The sequence below is a fragment of the Uloborus diversus genome, chromosome 8, assembly GCF_026930045.1.
Source record: "Uloborus diversus isolate 005 chromosome 8, Udiv.v.3.1, whole genome shotgun sequence".
NCBI classification, from domain to species: Eukaryota; Metazoa; Arthropoda; class Arachnida; order Araneae; family Uloboridae; genus Uloborus; species Uloborus diversus.
The window spans coordinates 42,855,431-42,874,896 of record NC_072738.1 but is presented as its reverse complement, the minus strand read 5'-3'; the positions used below and the strand labels follow the sequence as shown (position 1 = coordinate 42,874,896).

Sequence of the window (19,466 nt, the reverse complement as noted above, 5' to 3'; positions counted from 1 at the left end):
AATTATTCATTTTTTTGAATAAGTAAAAAACAGCTCATCTTTTTACGTTTTTTACCTTCCAGATGCAAATGAAATATGATCCCTGCCAAACCACGCGATTTTTAATATAAAATATCGACTGGGAAAGTATTACGTAAGAATGGGTTTGACCCCCCCCCCCCCCAAGTAAGGGTATGTAGAGATTTTTCAACCCCTCCCCCTGGGGACCCTTATGTAATTAATGAATGGCCCCTAACATACATGCCAAAGATTGGAAATCAGCACGGAGGTCTTGTGGTACAACACAACCCCCATCTAGGGGGTGTTGTTCCACACCGGCAGAAAAAAAAAACTGGAGAGGAAATTCAATTTATTCCCTTTTCCCTGCTGTTGTTGTAAAGCCATTTTGTATCAGTTCCGGGAAATTCCCTTTCGAAAATGAATTGTTTGACTTGAAAATTTCTCGCATTACCACTTCTTTTATTTTCAGAGTTTGGAGCTATTCAGCGTCATCGGTGGATACATGGGGATGTGGCTCGGTATATCTCTGGTGGCTGTTTATGACTTCATAGGAACTGTTGTAACTCTCCTTCTGGCATACGGTCGGAAAAGACGGAAAAGGAGGCAGCACATTTCGAAGAAAATGAACATCTACCAGAACTTTAAGATCAGAGATCAGTTTTCAAAAAACAACTATCGCACAGTGTGGAAAATTTGAATTTTTGTGAATATGTAGTCAAAAGCAACTCGAAATTGAGCTTTTATTTATTTTTAATCGAAGTCAAATAAAATGGTTAGGTCCACATAGCGCAAAGAAACACCCTATGAGTACCACGACGACAGTGTTAAAATAAATATTCTTCTTGTGTTTCTTTACAAGTTGTAAATTTTCGCAATTGTCGTGCAAACTAAAAGTAAATTACTCATTAATGCACAATTGTGTTGTGTTTATTCATTTTTACTTTCTTCTATTGGTGAAATTTTTTTGACCATTTTTGGAAAATGCCTGTGCGCGTGTGTGTGTCTGTATGTGTGTGACCGGTTTTTTTAATGGCCGCTCTAGAGCAAAAACTATTGCATAAAATTGAACAAAATTCGTTTCACATATGTGCCTCCATGTGAATTTTGCTACCCATTAGATTTTGGAGACAGTTCCAAAACTTTTGCATACATAAACAGCCCGTTTATGTATGCAAAGGAAAAACATTCCTCTCGCTGGCACTGGGGCCAAAAATTCAACCGCAATAAATTAAGATCACCAGTTTCCCAATTATCTAACTCTTCCCGCTTTAGCGATTAGCAGAATTTTGTAGTAGCGATTAATGAGCGGTTATGCGTTAGGTCCTAAAATTCATACTATAGATATAAAAGAAAGTTCCGCGTGACAGCCACAGCATGGTAGTTGTCTGATGTTAGCAATTTTCATGATTTTGTGGAAGCAATAAATACAATAAATTATTTCATAGTCATTATAAAGTCAAAACCAGTTGAGAACAAGAGAAGCAGGGCTTTCTGCTTTCAAGCGAAGGCGACACAAGATTTTTTTTTCCCATGAAGCGGCGTTTTTGGCTTGCAGTCTTTTACTAATAATAAAGCTGAAAGTCTCTCTGTCCGGAGGGTGTCTGTAGGATGTCTGTAGGATGTCTGTAGGATGTCTGTGACGCGCATAGCGCCTAGACCGTTGGGCCGATTTTCATGAAATTTGGCACAAAGTTAGTTTGTAGCATGGGGGTGTGCACCTCGAAGCGATTTTTCGAAAATTCTATGTGGTTCTTTTTCTATTCCAATTTTAAGAAAAAAACTATGATAAAATACGAAATTATCATAACGTGGAACTGTAACGTGGGTACAAGCCAATTGGCGAGAAAATTCACCATACATTATTTGTAAATATACAGGCGAACCAAAAGACCTTTTAATTTTTCTATTACGGGCAAAGCCGTGCGGGTTCCACTATAAGAAATAAATTTAAATTGAAAACAGTGCACATGGTGGAAATCTTGATTCTTGATTTGCTTATCGCGTTTACTGCCCTCCACATTTCCTACGAATTCAATGTTTTTGACACTTCCACCGAACACCAACAATATTGAGCCACACTTTACGTGCAAATATGTTTTTTTTTTCTTTTGCATTTTTCTCGCAAGAAATATTTCTGTTGAAATAAACGAAGTTAATCAACTGGTAGTGTTAGATAGGTAATTTTCAAATCTACCGAAAATATGTAGAGTTCTTGAAAAACGAAATTACTCATTAATACACAAATTACGAACAATATACGCATAACCAGGGGTGCCTCCCCCCCCCCCACCGAGAGCAACGGTTCACCCCACCCCCTAAATGTCGCAAAGATCCCCCAATAAAGAGCCGCCCCTCTCAAAAAGTGGAAAATACCATCAAAACACCCCTCCTAAAAATTTCAATGGTGCAGTCTGTGCCATGACACCTCCCCCCTACGTGGGCACCCCTGGCATAACAGAAGTTACCAATAAATATACTCAAATAGTGCTCAAATAAGTATTTATTTTTTTCTTTCAATTATAAAACCTATCAGTTATATTTTATTACTATTATATATGCGGAAGTTTGTCTGTATGGATGTGGATGTTTGTTACTCTTTCACGCAAAAACTACTCAATGGATTTTGAAGAAACTTTACAATAACATAGTTTATGCATCAGAATAACACATAGGGTAGTTTTCACCCCGTTATGGGGGGGGGAGGCGAAACCCACCTAGGGGGCGATAAAACCCAATTTTCGTATAAATTCTCTAATATGAGGATGAAAAAATGTATAATAAATAATAATAAATAATTAAATGTAAAACATATAATGTTAATATGTGCATTAAAAATCAGAGCTTTCGATGCACATATTAACATTATATGTCCATCGAAAGCTCTGATTTTTCTGCTGAAGATGGCACCTGTTCCAAATTTCTAAGTAGAATAAAAAACGAGTTATGAGCTTCTTAGTTCCATATTCGAAGGCTTTCCTCAACACAATATAGTATCAAGGCCGTATCCAGAAATTTTTTTCGGGAGGGGCCCAGATTAGTACATTGCCCTAACACACACACACATATAGTATATATAGACACACCAAACGCATACAAATGTTAACATAGAGGACTTTTTGTCTCGATTTTTAATGATTCCACTGTTTGGACTGTTATTATTTTAATTTCTTATTCACCTTGTAGTGGTAAGGATAACAGGAGAGTGTCCCTTTAAGTCGGATGTAGAACATCCATAATTTCAGGGGGTCCGGGGGTCTTCCCCCGAGAAATTTTTGAAAAAAAAAATCTGTATTTTAAGGCCTTACATTAGGTAATTGAGACTACAAAAATATGAAAAAAAAATATGCAAACAAAGTCTTTTAAAAGTTATACATTCTTTTGCAAATCAGTCAAACAAAATAAAAATTGCTTGCTCAACAAATCGTGGAACTTAATGGACAGAGAGGAAAAACGAGAGATTAGATAAGAGAAGCACCCCGCCATCTGCTCATATCGGCTTTTAGTGAAGTTTGTTTTTGATCACTCCCCCTACCCCCATTTTTTTTTTTTTTTTTCATAAATGCCCTACAGTATGAAAATTGTACAAAACAGTTTAAAAGAAATGGTGTAGACATTCAGAAAATAAGAACGGAAGAGTAATATTCTGGCCATTTGGACAATTCATACTTTATTTTCTTGATAAGATCCAAAATTGAAGAACTTTTCAAGGAATTTCAAAAACTTAAATAATTTTCAAAGACTCTCGAACCGTCGAAATTATTTGAAGCTCTTTATTTACACTTTTCAGCAGTTGATTGCAAAGTCTTACAAAATGATTATAACTTTGTAGGACACACCCGTTTTAAGTTAAAAATAAATGCAGCGAAATATTTCTCGAAACAAACTTTTTTCAATCACAAGTAGTGCAGAAAATGAAAGAGAGTAGACTAAGTGTTATTTTTTTTCTCATACTTAAGGTATTAACAGTATGCAGTAGATGTAAGAAAAAAAACACAAGCAATAAAAAAAAACTTCCATGATACTGTATTCGGCATTAAATAAATGCAAGACAAGAAACATATCAGTCACAAAAATGATCTTGAAAATTATGCTACAAAAACGCGCGAATCGTATTTTTGCATTTTTTACTCAGGATGTATCGAGGAGCTGAATTTGGCACATCTTGGTAACAAGATACTCGCCTAATCGGAAACTAGGGGCCCAGCCTTTGGGGAGTCCCCGGCTCGAAATCAGTACAGTGTAAGTTTTATAAGAGTTTTAGGAGGAGGAGGACAGGGTCGTTCACAGAGGGGAGAAGGGACACCTGTTGACCCGGGCCCGAGCTTAAATGGGGCCCAATATTTTTAAACCTAGGGTTGAAAATATGGGTAAACAATATGGAGGGGGCCCAAAAAGAGCATTTGTGACAGCCCCAAAATTTCTGTGCACGCCTCTGGAGGAGGAAGTGCACAGAAGTCAGTTTGGTAGACTTAAAAGTCTACCGAACTGACAAAGGGCCTGCCTTGACCCTGGACTGCCCTGAATTGAATTGGGAAAGAAAGCAGGAAGTCCTAATTAAAGGTCTAAATTTCAAGTATGCCTTGCAGCTAATGAGAACTAGAACTCCTTTTTCTGTATTTCTTCAAAATATTATAAATTTTGAATAGTAGCAAAATTAAGAATAAAAAAAAATTGGTTTTTTTCCTTTTCTGACATTAGGAATTTAAAAAAAAGGAAAAAAAACCCCTTCTTCTGTTTTACAGTACGAAACATTTCGGGTTTCGGGGGGGGGGGGTCGGGCCCGTCAGCCCCCCCCCCCTCTGGATACGGCCTTATATAGTATTTAGGGTATCATCTCAACTCCCTGTCGGTAGCGACAATTGTTGACTATTTTTGCTTTTCGTCTGACTGTTCAAGGCTTTTCTCAAGTAAAATTTTAAAGTAAGATATTTTGCACAAGATAGGCAAATAATACGTGGATTTGACTGATTATTTTCCAGTTTTACGCAACTTTGAGGCAATTAATGGTTTTTTTTTTTTTTTAATTTATTTGTGTTGACTGGGTGCTTGATCGATCAGCAGGAATCTCGGCAAACTTTTTTTGCGGAATCTCTTCAATAGCTAAGGCATGTGGCAATTTTTTCAATTGTCGCTGTTTTTGAAGCTAAAAACTACGCGAATACTGTTTCTCGGTTTTCCCCATGTAACCAAAATATCGCCATTTCTTTAATATTTCTTTCTTTATATCATTTTTTTAACATGTAAAATGATCCGCCAACTAAATTAATCAAATCCATAAACAGCACAAGTTTGCGCACAATATCAAACACAATTCGAAACTTTACTATTTATTTTGGAAACATTTCGGATAGCATCATTTCATAGTCACTGGAAGTATCTCAGTATTTGGCGACACTATCTCTTCGATAAAATTAGTAACACACAGTTTTACAAAGTAGGGAGGGGGAGACATATCCAAGGTACCCCAAAACGATTGCCGCAAATTTCGTAACGTTTTAAATTGTAGTAAGGGCGACTACATTTTTCTGAAGTTTGTACTTCAATAGCAATATAGAGACGATTTTAGAATATGTTAAAAAAAAAAAAGGTAAATCGTTTTAAACAAGTAAAGTAAAGTTTAAATTCATATTTTGGAAATTCCTCAAATTTGTATATTCTTTGATGTCGTTTTTTGCGTTTCTAAAAGAGTGCTATTTTGTCCGTCGTATTTATTGCTATTTTTCTTTTATGGGTAATATAAGGAAAAAGCTCGATTTTTAATCACGTCAAAGCGGTGTGTTTTGAGTTTTTTCAATTACAGAAGAAAACGAATAAAAATAACTATTGTTTCTCACAATTATTACACATCCAGGTAAGTCGGGTACTTTTGCTATGTACTAACACACATCTAGTAACTAAATAAAGAAAGTTATTAAACAGAGTCTGCCCCCTACCTCCAGTTACCGTCGAAAAAAATATTTATTTTTTACCAGAAAAGGCCAAATACATGCAAAACATTTTCTTTGTAGCATCTTCGTTTAAGAATTAAAATTTATATTTCATGAATGTAGATTATGCAAACATTTTACGCAGTTTTATAAACTTGGCAAGTCTCTGGCGAATGTATGGCACTGTGGTCATTTTTCCGATAAATAATGGATTTGGATTATTTTACATTTTTACGCTGCTTTTAATTGCAAAAATAGATAATGAATTAGATTGCATTCGTTGAAGAAAATGAATTTAATTGCAAAAGAAAAAGACATTTTAAAAACTTATTCGATTGGCAGAGTTATGATAACGCGGTCGGAGCGAGTGTTCAAAAATCTTGGCGCTACAGCCATTACAAAATTTGCATTAAAATGTAAAAACTTCGCCGAACTAATTTTGGTAAAAATATCATTAAATACGGATTATTTAATGATATTTTATGATTTAGGGATTATTTAATGATATTGCAGTTAAAATTTATCCACCAAATTGGTGAAACATTACGTTCAAATATCGGCGAAACTGGGGAGAAACCATTTATTGGTAACTATTTGACCTCTCCCTGTGTTGACCATTAACTTGAATCGATTGAAAATAAAATATTAGTTTAAAAAACTAAAAAAACACGCTTTCGTAGCAAAATGAACTAAAAAGTGAAAAATGATCTTTCGATGATAGCAGTTGACCAATCACTTAATTTTAATGTAATACAAAAAAGCGTGGGGGGCGTCTTATCAGTTGTATTGAATTTCCACCATTTGTTGTCCAAGCAAAAATGTTAATTTTAATGTAATACAAAAAAGCGTTGGTTGCTGTCTATTAACATTTTTACTTGGACAACAAATGGTGGAAATTCAATACAACTGATAAGACGCCCCCCCCCCCCACGCTTTTTTGTATTACATTAAAATTAAGTGATTGGTCAACTACGCTACGAAAGCGTGTTTTTTTAGTTTTTTAAACTATTATTTTATTTTTCTGTTTTTTAGTCTTATGTTGGAGAATTATCAGGCGACGAAATTATTCATAAAACGAATGCGAGGTAATATCTTAAAGTTAAAACAAGGGCACCTCGGTGGGAAGCTACTGAGTCATCGATGTAGTTTGCGGAAATCATATTTATATTACTTTGAAAATTTGAGACGCATTTGAATAAAAGTTTTGTTCAACAATGGTCTGATCAGCAATGAATTTCCCAATTGAAGGCTCACCTAAATTTTGGCATGAAATTAGTTAAAAACAATTATATTTCATGTTCTAATTACCTTGGAACATTGGAACAAATTTTGTCTGATGCAGAAAAATTAAAGGTTTTCGTAGATATTTTTAAATAATTTTTGCGAGCATTTTTGAATGTATTTTTTGAAATTTTTCCTTTTTCACATTGTTGGATTTATACCAAAATATTGATTAAAATTAGAGGAAACTAACAATTAAAAGAGTTAATTAATTAATTTGATTATAGAATATTGCATTGTCATCGGGTCTGAGGTCGCGTATCAAATTTCAAAAGAATCCGATCGCAGGAAGTGGGTGAAATTTGAGCTGCAAGATTCCGTTACAAGATACATACATACATACATACATACAGGCGAAGCTAATAAAAGCGTGTTAAAAACTACATCAACGTGAGCGAAGCCGCGGGTAAAAGCTAGTATATATACATATTTCTCTCTCTCTCTCTCTCTCTCTCTATATATATATATATATATATATATATATATCGTAGTTTCATATGATATATCACGTAATCACTGTGAAAATAGTCTAATCGTCTTTAATTTGATGCTCTGCTTAAATGTAAACAAACAAAACAGATCTTAAAACAGAAAAGCCCAATGAGCTAAGTCCGCGCGTAAGTGCAGCTGCTGTAGCAAACTTGTGGTATACGCGATTTAACATCTAGTTACCAAATGTTACTATACCGGTGAACCAAATGGTCTTTCGATTTTCTACCACGGGGAGGGCTTTACGTGCACTGATAGCTAATATTAAAAACTAGCTGTACCCGCACGGCAATGCTAAGAATTTAAAGGAAGTCCGTTCAATAAAAAAATCCACTCCCCTCCCCCCTGTGAAACGTCCGGCGGAAGTGAACGCACTGCAGAAATTCACCCAATTAGCGAGTGAAACGAGCTCCGGCAGATAAGCAATTGCAATTAAAAATCACGGTACATTTGGGACAAAAAGGAAATCCCACACCCCGTATGAAAAATGTAATTTTGAAAAGCTATGTCTGAGAAAAAAAAAACCTATAGAATTGAACCCCCCCCCCCCCCGTCTGATGTCAAATAATCAGTAATATTTTTTAACTAAAATGCGTGAACACCCTTTGAGAACTTAAATGCAATCCTTTGAAATCTAAAACAATTTGCAAAATAAACAAATAATCCGCAACTACATTGTTTATCGCCAAATTCGCCAAGCGACTTTCAAATTAAAAAGAAAATCAATTTACATTCGCACAATGAATTTAACAAAAATGACAACAGCGCAATAACCAAATCAAGAATTAACCTGTTCTACTATTCGAACGCAACCACCGAAGATGACGTCACTGCAGAAACATAAATCAAATTTAGCCTTGAAAACTGGCTTAATTAGAATCGCTTACATCTCCGGTTCTAATTAAGTGAGAGAAATGGAACAAACACAATCTTTTTCGGAAAGGAAAGCTCTTCCCAGCGACACATAATGTTAGGGGGTGGGGGGGATGTTTTACCCCCTAATTAAGCAAAAAACGTGAAATTTCAGCTTAATTAGTTAATTATGAAAAAACTAAATAGAAATTTAGAATTCGGGCTTCGAGTTGCAGACCCCCGGGGTACGTTCAAATTTTGTGCCAAGTTTCAGGGCTATAGGTGTTATGGGGTCTTCTAGCCATCGGGTACAAACAAACGGACAAAGAAACACCGTCACCTTTATATATATATATATATATATATATATATATATATATATATATATATATATATATATATATATATATATATATATATATATATATATATATATAGAGAGAGAGAGAGAGAGAGAGAGAGAGAGAGAGAGAGAGAGAGAGAGACTAGTGGTATCCGCACGGCTTTGCCCGTAATAGAAAAATTAAAAGGTCTTTTGGTTTGCCTGTATATTTCAAATAATGTATGGTGAATTTTCTTGCCAATTGACTTGTACCCATGTTACGGTTCCACGTATGATAATTTCGTATCTCCTCAATTGGCTTGTGCCCATGTTACGGTTCCACGTTATGATAATTTCGTAATTTACTCATCCATCTTTTGATAATTTTGTTCTTAAAATTGGAATAGAAAAAGAACCACATCGAATTTTCGAAAAATAGCTTCGAGGTGCACACCACCATGCTACAAACTAATTCTGTGCCAAGTTTCATGAAAATCGGCCGAACGGTCTAGGCCAGCGGTTCCCAGCCGATGGACCGCGGCCCACAAGTGGGCCTTGAAGAGCGTTTTACTGGGACGTGGACACTGGTCAAAAATCTGAACCAAGATAAATCTTGGAGTATTAATTTATGTTTTTTCGCGAAAATTCACTTATTAGATATACCGTCACTCAGAAACTCTCCCTGGCTCATCGCCAATAAGGAACTTTAGGATTAAGATATTTTTTAGGAACTTGACCCTATGATTGAAGATGAAATCTAATAAATCAGAAACTTCTTTCATTCCAGTTTGAAAACTTTTCATTCCAGTTTTAAAAGAAATAATATAGAAATGCATTAAATGTTGCGAATTATTTGTGACTAAAACTATGCGGTTTCAATCCAGATATCAACTCACTCGTAGAGGAAACACAGCTCCAAAAATCCCATGGAGCTTTAACTTTGATGATTTGTTTTTGAGTTTCCTTACAGGCTATGACAGCCAAATGTGAATGCTCTAAAGTTATTTCCTTCCTTAAATATTATTTTGAAAATTGTTCTTGTACAGTACATTTATATGTGGTGCAACATAAGGGGAGAAGCGGATTAACATCTTCAGAACTCTTGTTTTTAACGGTCTTTCAGTCCGAATACGGTATATTGTTTACATTTAAGGGGACGGTTGTGAACAGGTGCCCCCCCCCCCCCAGAAAGTAAATTTTGGCTGTGCAAGTAATGTATAGCAGTTAGTGGGCCTCAATTGTGTTTTCTACAAAACTGGTAGGCCGCACAATCAAAGAGGTTGGGAACTGCTGGTCTAGGCGCTATGCGCGTCACAGAGATCCTGACAGAGAGAGATCCAGACAGAGAGACTTTCAGCTTTATTATTAGTAAAAATAAAGATTACATCGTCGTACTAAAAAATAGTCTGTAAACCTCAAATTAGAGATGAAAGTTGAGTATGTGTAGATGCATGCTGAAGGTAGAAAAGCTGTATTAATACTAACACGTGCCTTTAAAAAACAGGTGACCCTCGAAGCTAATCAATATTCAACAAACCGCTTCGGCTGGGGATAAAACGTCTCGCATTACCTATGTACATAGCTGATCAAATGTTGGTGTCTTATTTTAGGGTGCGCTAATTCACTTTTTCCAACTTTACCGTAATTTTGCGTGAAATTCGATTTCTACAGTACACACAGCCCTAAAGACCCTGTTTCCAAGAGAAACGGCCATCACCCACAGCACAACACTTTTACGCAAAGAAAGGACAAAAGAGAGAAAGTACAGTAAACTCCCGATTATCCGCAGAATAGGGTGGCATGGTAACCGCGGATAAGCGAAACCGCGGATAATCTGAACAATAGGTAAAAAACGATACTTAGTGCATTGAATAGTTAAAAAACATTATTGACACTCACACATTCATTCAAATTATAATTAAAAACATTGCTACATTGCATCTACTAATATTGAATATAAAAAAAAATATGTGTAAAATCTAAAAGCGAACAACAACACAATCACAAGTTTAAAAAAAAATTGTGAAAGGACCCGCGGATAATCCGACTGCCGATCATCGGGAGTTTACTATGCCCGAGCCGGGATTCGAACACTAGATCTTCCCATCGCAGTCAGGCTTCTCTGGTCACTGAACCAGATGGCCCTCAGCTGATCAAATTTCAATTAGAAACTAGCTGCGTCGCCCGGCTTTGCACGGCCTGCCTCGAAAAAAAAAAAAAGATATGTCAAGTGACGCGTGTTTAACTATCAGGTTTGAACAAAAAAGGAGCAGTGAAATTTTGCGACAGACTGCGGAAAAATAACCAAAAAGTAATTTTGAATCTCCCAATTACAGGAAAAGCCTTTAAAACAAAAGCCGGAATTTTATTTCTTCATATTAGAGAAAAAAAATGGCAGCAGATCTTTCATTTAATGATTTTCTTCACGCTACAAATTTAAAAAAAAGCATTGCTACGGAAAGTTGAGATGAAACAGTGAATAATAATTTGAATGGAGGAAAGCCTTCGAAAAATAGGGATTTTATGTGTAAATCTAAATGTGATAATAATTACTTTTTAATTGATATCTCCGTTAATTATTATCGGAGGATTATGTTAAATAGCCAAACATGAAGACAAGAAAATTACGAATCCATCAATACCTGGTTCGATGGTCAGTTCATTCGAATTCGGACAGTGGGCGGATCTAGCCGATCATTTCGGGAGGGGCCATCCAAAATTTTTGAACAAACTCTCAAGAAACTTTATTAAAATGAATGATTCTAAAGGGAGATTGAGTGTGTGTGTTTGGAATCCAACATTCCTAGAAATATTTTACCTTAGAGGCTCTGAAAATCTAATTTTAAGCTATTTTTACACGTATTAATAAAGCGATGAGGATTCGTGAGCTCTCCCAACGAAACATTTCGAAATTAAAGCCATAAATAGGCAAATTTAGGCTCTCTTTGGTCTCGAGAGCAATAGGTGACTCTGAGGACAAGAGCATTTAGAGAACGTCCAAGTGTCTAAAGTTGGAATCAAGATATGATGCAAACGAAGGAGAAAAATTTTAGGAATAATAGTTCTTTTTCGAGGAGAGAGATATAATTTCTCTCCCAATTAAGGCCGAAATTTCTTTTAACGTAAAAAACATGTGTTAAATTTTGTTATTTTTCATAATAATGTTATAAATTCTGTAAATAGTAATTATTGTAGTAACGTAACCTGTAAATAGTTTCCCGTAATGAATATACAACCCCTTAACATATGGCTAAAGTATACAACCCCTATTCTTTTTTCTTTTCATTGATAAAATTTGATAACGGTCTACGCATTTCGCGAAGAGGTAAGAATGTTGTGGAAAATTCTTTTCGGTGTATTTAAGCCGTTAGCGATGGATAAACAGTTAGTTTCGATTCAGATTTCGAACTGTGAGTTTGTATTAGCTCTGTTTATAGCGAGGCATTTCGCTGTGTTGTTTTCGTATTTGGAAGTAAATACGTGTGTAAACGTTGAGTTTACGGTGTTGTGTGATAATTGCTTTATTGCTGATGAATAATTTAGCAGTTGTTGAAGATCTTTCCTGTACATAGTGTAAATAAATTTCCTGTGTTTTTATCAAGAACTGTGTTTTCATTTCAAGAAAGTGGAAGTCGCACCGAATCCGTTACAATTTGGCGCCCAACGTGGGGCATCTTCTGGACTTTCTTGGAGTAAGTGTGACTTTGGACATTTTTTCATAAAGACTTTTTTTGAATTAGGACTTTATTTTTTTATGGTGATTACTCGCGCAATGGATGAACAATTAAAACAGCTTCTTGACGCAATCACCTCTGTGAAGAGTGATATGGCTACTAATCAAGAACAATTAAAAAGTGACTTGACTGCAAGTTTTACAGCTAATCAAGAACAATTAAAAAGTGACTTGACTGCAAGTTTTACAGCTAATCAAGAACAATTAAAAAATGATATGGCAGCTAATCAAGAACAATTAAAGAATGATATGGCGGCTAATCAAAACCAATTGAAAAGTGATTTAACGGTGCTGAAAAATGACCTAGTTTCTAACCAAGAGGAAATTAAAAACGATCTTACTTCGGTAAAGACTGTGATGGAAAATAAATTTAATGAGATAGAGCATCGAGTTGATGCTATTGAAGGAAAGTTTGAGGCAGTTGAAGGCCGATTCATCGCAGTGGAAAATAAAATCGAAGAGAAATTTGAAGAAAAATTAAGTTCCGTTGAAGGCCGATGCAATGCTGTAGAAAATAAACTGGAAGAAGAAGATAGAAAATTTCATCAACTTAAAGAAGACATCTTTAAAGACCTGGAAAGGAGATTGGCGACCGCGAAAAGCAGCTCTGTACAGTTTGGCGCTCCCACATCGGTTGCTCGACCGTCCATTAAACTTGCCACCTTTGATGGGAAAACTTCGTGGCAGGTTTACAAAACTCAGTTCATGATAGTGGCGGAAGCGAACGGATGGGACTCTGCTACCAAGGCCTGCCATCTTGCAGCATCCCTGAGAGGTGATGCAGCGGACATTCTTCAGACCCTTCCGGACGGCCAGCGCCTGGATTTCGCCGCCCTCACATCTGCGTTGGAGCTTCGCTTCGGTGAGAAGTGCCAGAAAGATTTGAGCCGACTCCAGTTGAAGTCCCGTTTCCAGAAAACTGGGGAAACCCTGCAAGAGCTTGCGGCGGACATCGAGAGACTGTCTCATCTTGCTTTTTGCGACTGTCCTGCGGATGTTCGAGACAACCTGGCACTCAACTATTACATCGACGGGGTTCGAGATCCTGAAATCCAGAAAGCTCTACGGATGGCGGATGTCAAAGACCTGAATTCTGCTGTTGTGTATGCGATGAGATACGAGGCCGCCCAGCAAGCAACCCGTGTGAATCGCCATCCCATCCGAACTCTGGAAGCTGATGAGTCTGATTCCAGGTCGTCCCAAGTCGCTGAACTTGAGAGACAACTCGGTGACTTGACAAGACAGTTGAGCAGCATAACAGCCCAAAAGAAACAAGAGCAGAAGTGCTGGAAATGCGGTAGTGAAGGACACCTGCGAAGGAGTTGTCCGGCTCGCCAAGCTACGCGAGGGAAGGAAATCACCACCACTAAAGCTCTGCAGATTTCCTCTTCTAGTAGTGGCAGTGATGGACTTTTCATTTACGCACATGTAAATGGGAACCCCCTGCAGACTGATTGTTGACACTGGAGCCAATGTGACAATCATTAGGACAGATGTGGCTCGTGAATTTGGATTGAAACTGCTGTGGACATCGCCACGCGTAAGTCTCCGGACTGTGACAGGTGACAAAATTGAGATTGACGGTAAAGTGGACTTGGAAATAGTGTTTGGGAATGCCACCTACCATCATACGGCATTCGTCGCTAATATCACGGACCCCTTCATTCTCGGATTGGACTTTTTGAAGAAATATGACTTCACTCTTGACTTCAAGACTAATGAGCTGCACTCGATGAGAGAAGACATAGCCGTTTTCCCTGCAGAGAGTGATGTAAAATCCGCTCATCAAATAATAGCTCAAACAGATTTATCGATTCCCTCAAGGTCAGAATCATTAATACCTGGCTCCCTTGAAGAAAGCAATAGTTTTCGATTTGGACTCATTGAATACCCTAACCTAAGCAATAGCCTAAAAGGAGTACTGGTAGCATCTACGCTTGTGGACCTTTCTAAGGATGTAATTCCTGTGAGAGTCGCCAACGTGAGTGAAAGGCCAAGGAATATCCGGAAAGGCGAAGTGTTAGCAACTTGTACTCCCGTAAACTGCATCACTAGAAGAATCAATTCCCCCGAGACTGTGTCTTCTGAGTCCTTGACATCGAAGTTAATTGGGAGTGCACCCTTATCGAAGGATCAAAGAACTGCTGCGGAACAATTGGTGGACGACTTCAAGCATCTGTTTTCATCTGCATCGGAGGATGTTGGCCGTACGAATTTAACGCAGCATAGGATTTACACTGGAGAACACCCCCCTATTAAACAGCATCCAAGACGACTACCATTCGCTAAGAAGGAAGAGGTTGAAACCCTTCTGAAAGAGATGAAGGAGAATGATGTAATCGAACCCTCATCCAGTCCTTGGGCCTCTCCCATCGTCTTGGTCCGAAAGAAAGATGGCTCCACCAGATTTTGTGTCGATTACCGACGACTGAATGAAATCACCAAGAAAGACAGTTACCCTCTTCCACGGATAGACGACACCTTGGACACTCTTTCCGGACACAAGTGGTTTTCGACCCTGGACTTGAAGAGCGGCTACTGGCAGGTTGAGATACACCCTGATGACCGAGAGAAGACAGCGTTTACAACTGGACAAGGCTTATGGCAGTTCAAAGTGATGCCCTTCGGCCTCTGCAATGCACCAGCTACGTTCGAGCGTCTTATGGAGACAGTGTTAAGAGGACTCTCTTACGAATCCTGTCTGGTCTACTTAGACGATATCATCATCGTGGGACGCAGCTTCGAAGAACATCTGGCAAATCTTACGAAGGTGCTGCAAAAGCTTAAGGAAGCCAATCTGAAGTTAAGCCCGTCCAAATGTAATTTGTTCCGCCGGGAAGTGAACTACCTTGGTCACATCATCTCTTCTGAAGGTGTACAAACCGATCCAGAAAAGGTGTCTGCTGTCAAGAGTTGGAGTCGTCCCGAAAACATCCATCAGCTGCGAAGTTTCCTGGGGCTCTGCACGTACTACAGGAAGTTTGTGAAGGGTTTTTCCAACATTGCACGACCTTTGCATAAGCTGACGGAGAGCAAGCAAAAGTTTGAATGGTCCAAAGAATGCGAAGATGCATTTCTACGACTGAAGGAGGCTTTAACATCAACGCCTATCCTCGCCTATCCTCAGCCTGAAAAATCCTTCATCCTAGACACTGATGCGAGCAACGAGGGCATCGGAGCTGTTTTATCCCAAGAAATTGACGGAAATGAACATGTCATCGCTTACTGGAGCAAATGCTTATCAAAGTCGGAGCGAAATTACTGCGTCACCAGAAAGGAGTTACTGGCCATAGTGAAAGCTGTAGAACACTTCCATCATTACCTCTACGGCCGAAAATTTCTGCTTCGGACAGATCATGCCTCATTAACTTGGCTTTTGAACTTCAAAAATCCGAAAGGCCAGATAGCCAGATGGATACAGCGGCTCCAGGAATATGACATGGAGATCAAGCATCGAAAAGGGTTATCTCACGGTAATGCTGACGCTTTATCAAGGAGACCCTGTCCTGAGAACTGCAATTATTGTTCCCGAATCGAGAAACATTATGGAACGACTAGCAATACTGCCTATCAGGTGACAGTGACTCCAACTTCATCAGAACCTGATCCATGGAGTGATGACCAAGTTCGAAAAGATCAACTTGAAGACCCGGACATAAAACCAATTTTGGAGTTCATGGAAAGTGACAGTCGACGCCCTAGCTGGCAGGACGTTTCCATCTTCAGTCCTGCAACAAAAAGATACTGGGCTTTATGGAACTCACTCCATTTACGGAACGGCGTGCTGTACCGAAAATGGGAATCTGATGACGGCAAAACATCTAGGTGGCAGTTACTACTTCCCCGATCAAGGATTTCAGATGTTCTTAAAGAAATACATAGTAGTGCGACTGGAGGACATTTTGGTGTCTTGAAAACCCTCAATAAAGTTCGAGAGCGCTTTTTCTGGAGCAAGGCGAAGGATGACGTGGAGAAGTGGTGCCATTCTTGTGACGCCTGTGCTGCTCGTAAAGGACCGAAGAAGAGAAGCAGAGGGAAGCTACATCTGTACAACGTTGGAGCTCCTTTCGAACGAATTGGGATCGACATCCTGGGTCCTCTACCAAGAACTGCTGATGGGAACAAATACATTCTTGTTTCCATCGACTACTTCACCAAATGGCCGGAAGCATATCCCATTCCAGATCAAGAGGCTACCACCGTAGCAGAGACTCTAGTCCAACATTGGATCTCGAGATACGGAACACCTTTGCAGATTCATTCCGATCAAGGGAGGAATTTCATCTCTGCTGTGTTTAAGGGCCTATGTCAAATTTTTGGAATTGAGAAAACTAGGACAACACCACTACACCCACAATCGGACGGCATGGTGGAGAGATTTAACCGCACAATCCTGAACAATCTCTCACTTATGGTATCCAGAAATCAACAGGATTGGGACAAGAAGCTACCTTTGTTCCTGCTGGCCTACCGCAGTGCTGTCCACGAGACTACCGGATTTGCCCCATCCCAGATGCTCTTCGGACGAGAGCTTCGGCTACCTTGTGATCTCGTCTTCGGTCGTCCTCCGGATGCGCCTTCATCGCCTGAGGAGTACATCCAGGATCTCCAGGCCCGGTTGGAAGACGTTCATAACTTCGCACGAGAGCGAATCAACATCGCGGCGGAGAAGATGAAGACCCGATATGACACAAGGTCTACTGGACATAAATTCAACGAAGGCGACAAGGTTTGGTTATGGAATCCCATCCGACGGAAAGGTCTTTCACCCAAATTGCAGTCGCATTGGGATGGACCCTACAAAGTCGTTAACCGACTAAATGACGTCGTAGTGAGGATCCAAAAATCACCTAATGCAAAACCTAGGGTTGTACATTATGATCGGTTAGCCCCATACTATGGCCATAGTTCATGAGTATTACGTAAGCAACCATGGTTGATAAGATAAAAGTTGTAGATAATTTTTTGCTTTTAATGTTTAGTAATATTTCTTGTTATTATTGTGTTTCCTATGCATTATTGGTTATTTTTTTAATGTGTGTAATTTTGAACTTGTGATAGAAGTTTGGCACCCTTTCTGGGGATTGTACTGCCCGGGACGTGCAGTCCTTAGGAAGGGGGCAATGTTACAAATTCTGTAAATAGTAATTATTGTAGTAACGTAACCTGTAAATAGTTTCCCGTAATGAATATACAACCCCTTAACATATGGCTAAAGTATACAACCCCTATTCTTTTTTCTTTTCATTGATAAAATTTGATAACGGTCTACGCATTTCGCGAAGAGGTAAGAATGTTGTGGAAAATTCTTTTCGGTGTATTTAAGCCGTTAGCGATGGATAAACAGTTAGTTTCGATTCAGATTTCGAACTGTGAGTTTGTATTAGCTCTGTTTATAGCGAGGCATTTCGCTGTGTTGTTTTCGTATTTGGAAGTAAATACGTGTGTAAACGTTGAGTTTACGGTGTTGTGTGATAATTGCTTTATTGCTGATGAATAATTTAGCAGTTGTTGAAGATCTTTCCTGTACATAGTGTAAATAAATTTCCTGTGTTTTTATCAAGAACTGTGTTTTCATTTCAAGAAAGTGGAAGTCGCACCGAATCCGTTACAATATTTTCGTTTTTTTCTCCTTTAAAAAAAAAAAAAAAAAAATCCTACAATCACAAGGCATTGGGAGGGGCCATGGCCCCCATCGCCCCTCTCTAGATCCGCGCCTGAATTCAGAAGTAGTAACTTGGACATACATACCTCGCTACAAAACATAGTTGCATACATAGGTACATACGCTCAGTTTTTAATAATATAAGATTCAATTGTTATAGAGGGGCCTCACAGTGGCAGAGTATATTCAACCATGCCTTGCCTTCAATTCTCGAGTTGAACCGAACCATTGCTTCGGTCACTCGTATGATCTGCGCTAATTCTGTATTAGCTACCAGTTTGTTTGGCACTCCTGGCTTCCTTAAGAGGTTTTCCATCTCCAGCTCAGTCACTTTCCTATGCCGGGCTGATGAGTGCTAATAAGCACGAAACTGCAGTCCTCGGCTGGAAATGACTGAGCTGGCGGTGTATTTCAGGGAGGATGGTAGTTTGGCAGATACTTGGCGGGAAAACTCGATATCATAACTTTTTAAGGCTAAGAATTTTTGGGTTTAGGATGAAGGCCTTCTTTTTTGTAGGGAACAGGTAAAGGTTTTCTTGGAGGTTTTCTTGGCGGGGAAATTTTTACAACAGGGTTGTTTTTGACAAGATATCACATCTTTTTGCATAGATATTATTACCAAAGATAGTTCACACCCGTGCTAAAAATTTAATGGAGGTCCGTGGAATTAAAAAAAAAGTGACGCCCCCCCCCCCCCCTCTGATGTGAAATGATCATTTTTCTTTGTATAAAATGCGTACTCACCTTTTCGAAAAAAAAATAATAATAATAATAAGTTTCTTTGGAATTTAAAACTTTTCGTCAAATGATTAAATTAGATTTACATTTGCTTTAAAACTCTATTTAGCGAGTGAAGCGGTTTTTACTGCAATATAAAATATTTCGCCAAATAAACAAAAAAAGACATCAAATAATATCTTTCAAATGTAAAAATAATTCTATAACTCTATTGTTTATCGCCAAACTTGCCCAGCAACCACGCTATCATAATCTATCCGTCTAACGAAAAAAAAAACATGCCGTGGACCATTCAAAAATCTTCGTCAGAAAAAAAGAAAATGTCGTACATTTCACACGGATAAAAACAAATCAAAAGTTTCTTTTATTTCCAAACAAATCTCCAAAACAATGAATTTCGTTAACGGTTGCCTTAAAACAATAATCCTAGACTGAACAGCTCAGGGCCTAACGTGCCAA

The 19,466-nt window shown here is 38.3% G+C and overlaps 1 protein-coding gene across 1 annotated transcript in view; it reads left to right on the top strand.

Annotated features, from left to right (window-relative positions):
• LOC129228331 (uncharacterized) overlaps window positions 1-697 on the top strand; it is a 38,408-nt gene extending 37,711 nt beyond the window's left edge. Inside the window, exon 6 of the mRNA XM_054863008.1 lies at window positions 470-697. Coding sequence (XP_054718983.1) covers window positions 470-697 — 228 coding nt within the window. The remainder of the gene's footprint in view (window positions 1-469) is intronic.
• Window positions 698-19,466: the final 18,769 nt, after the last annotated feature.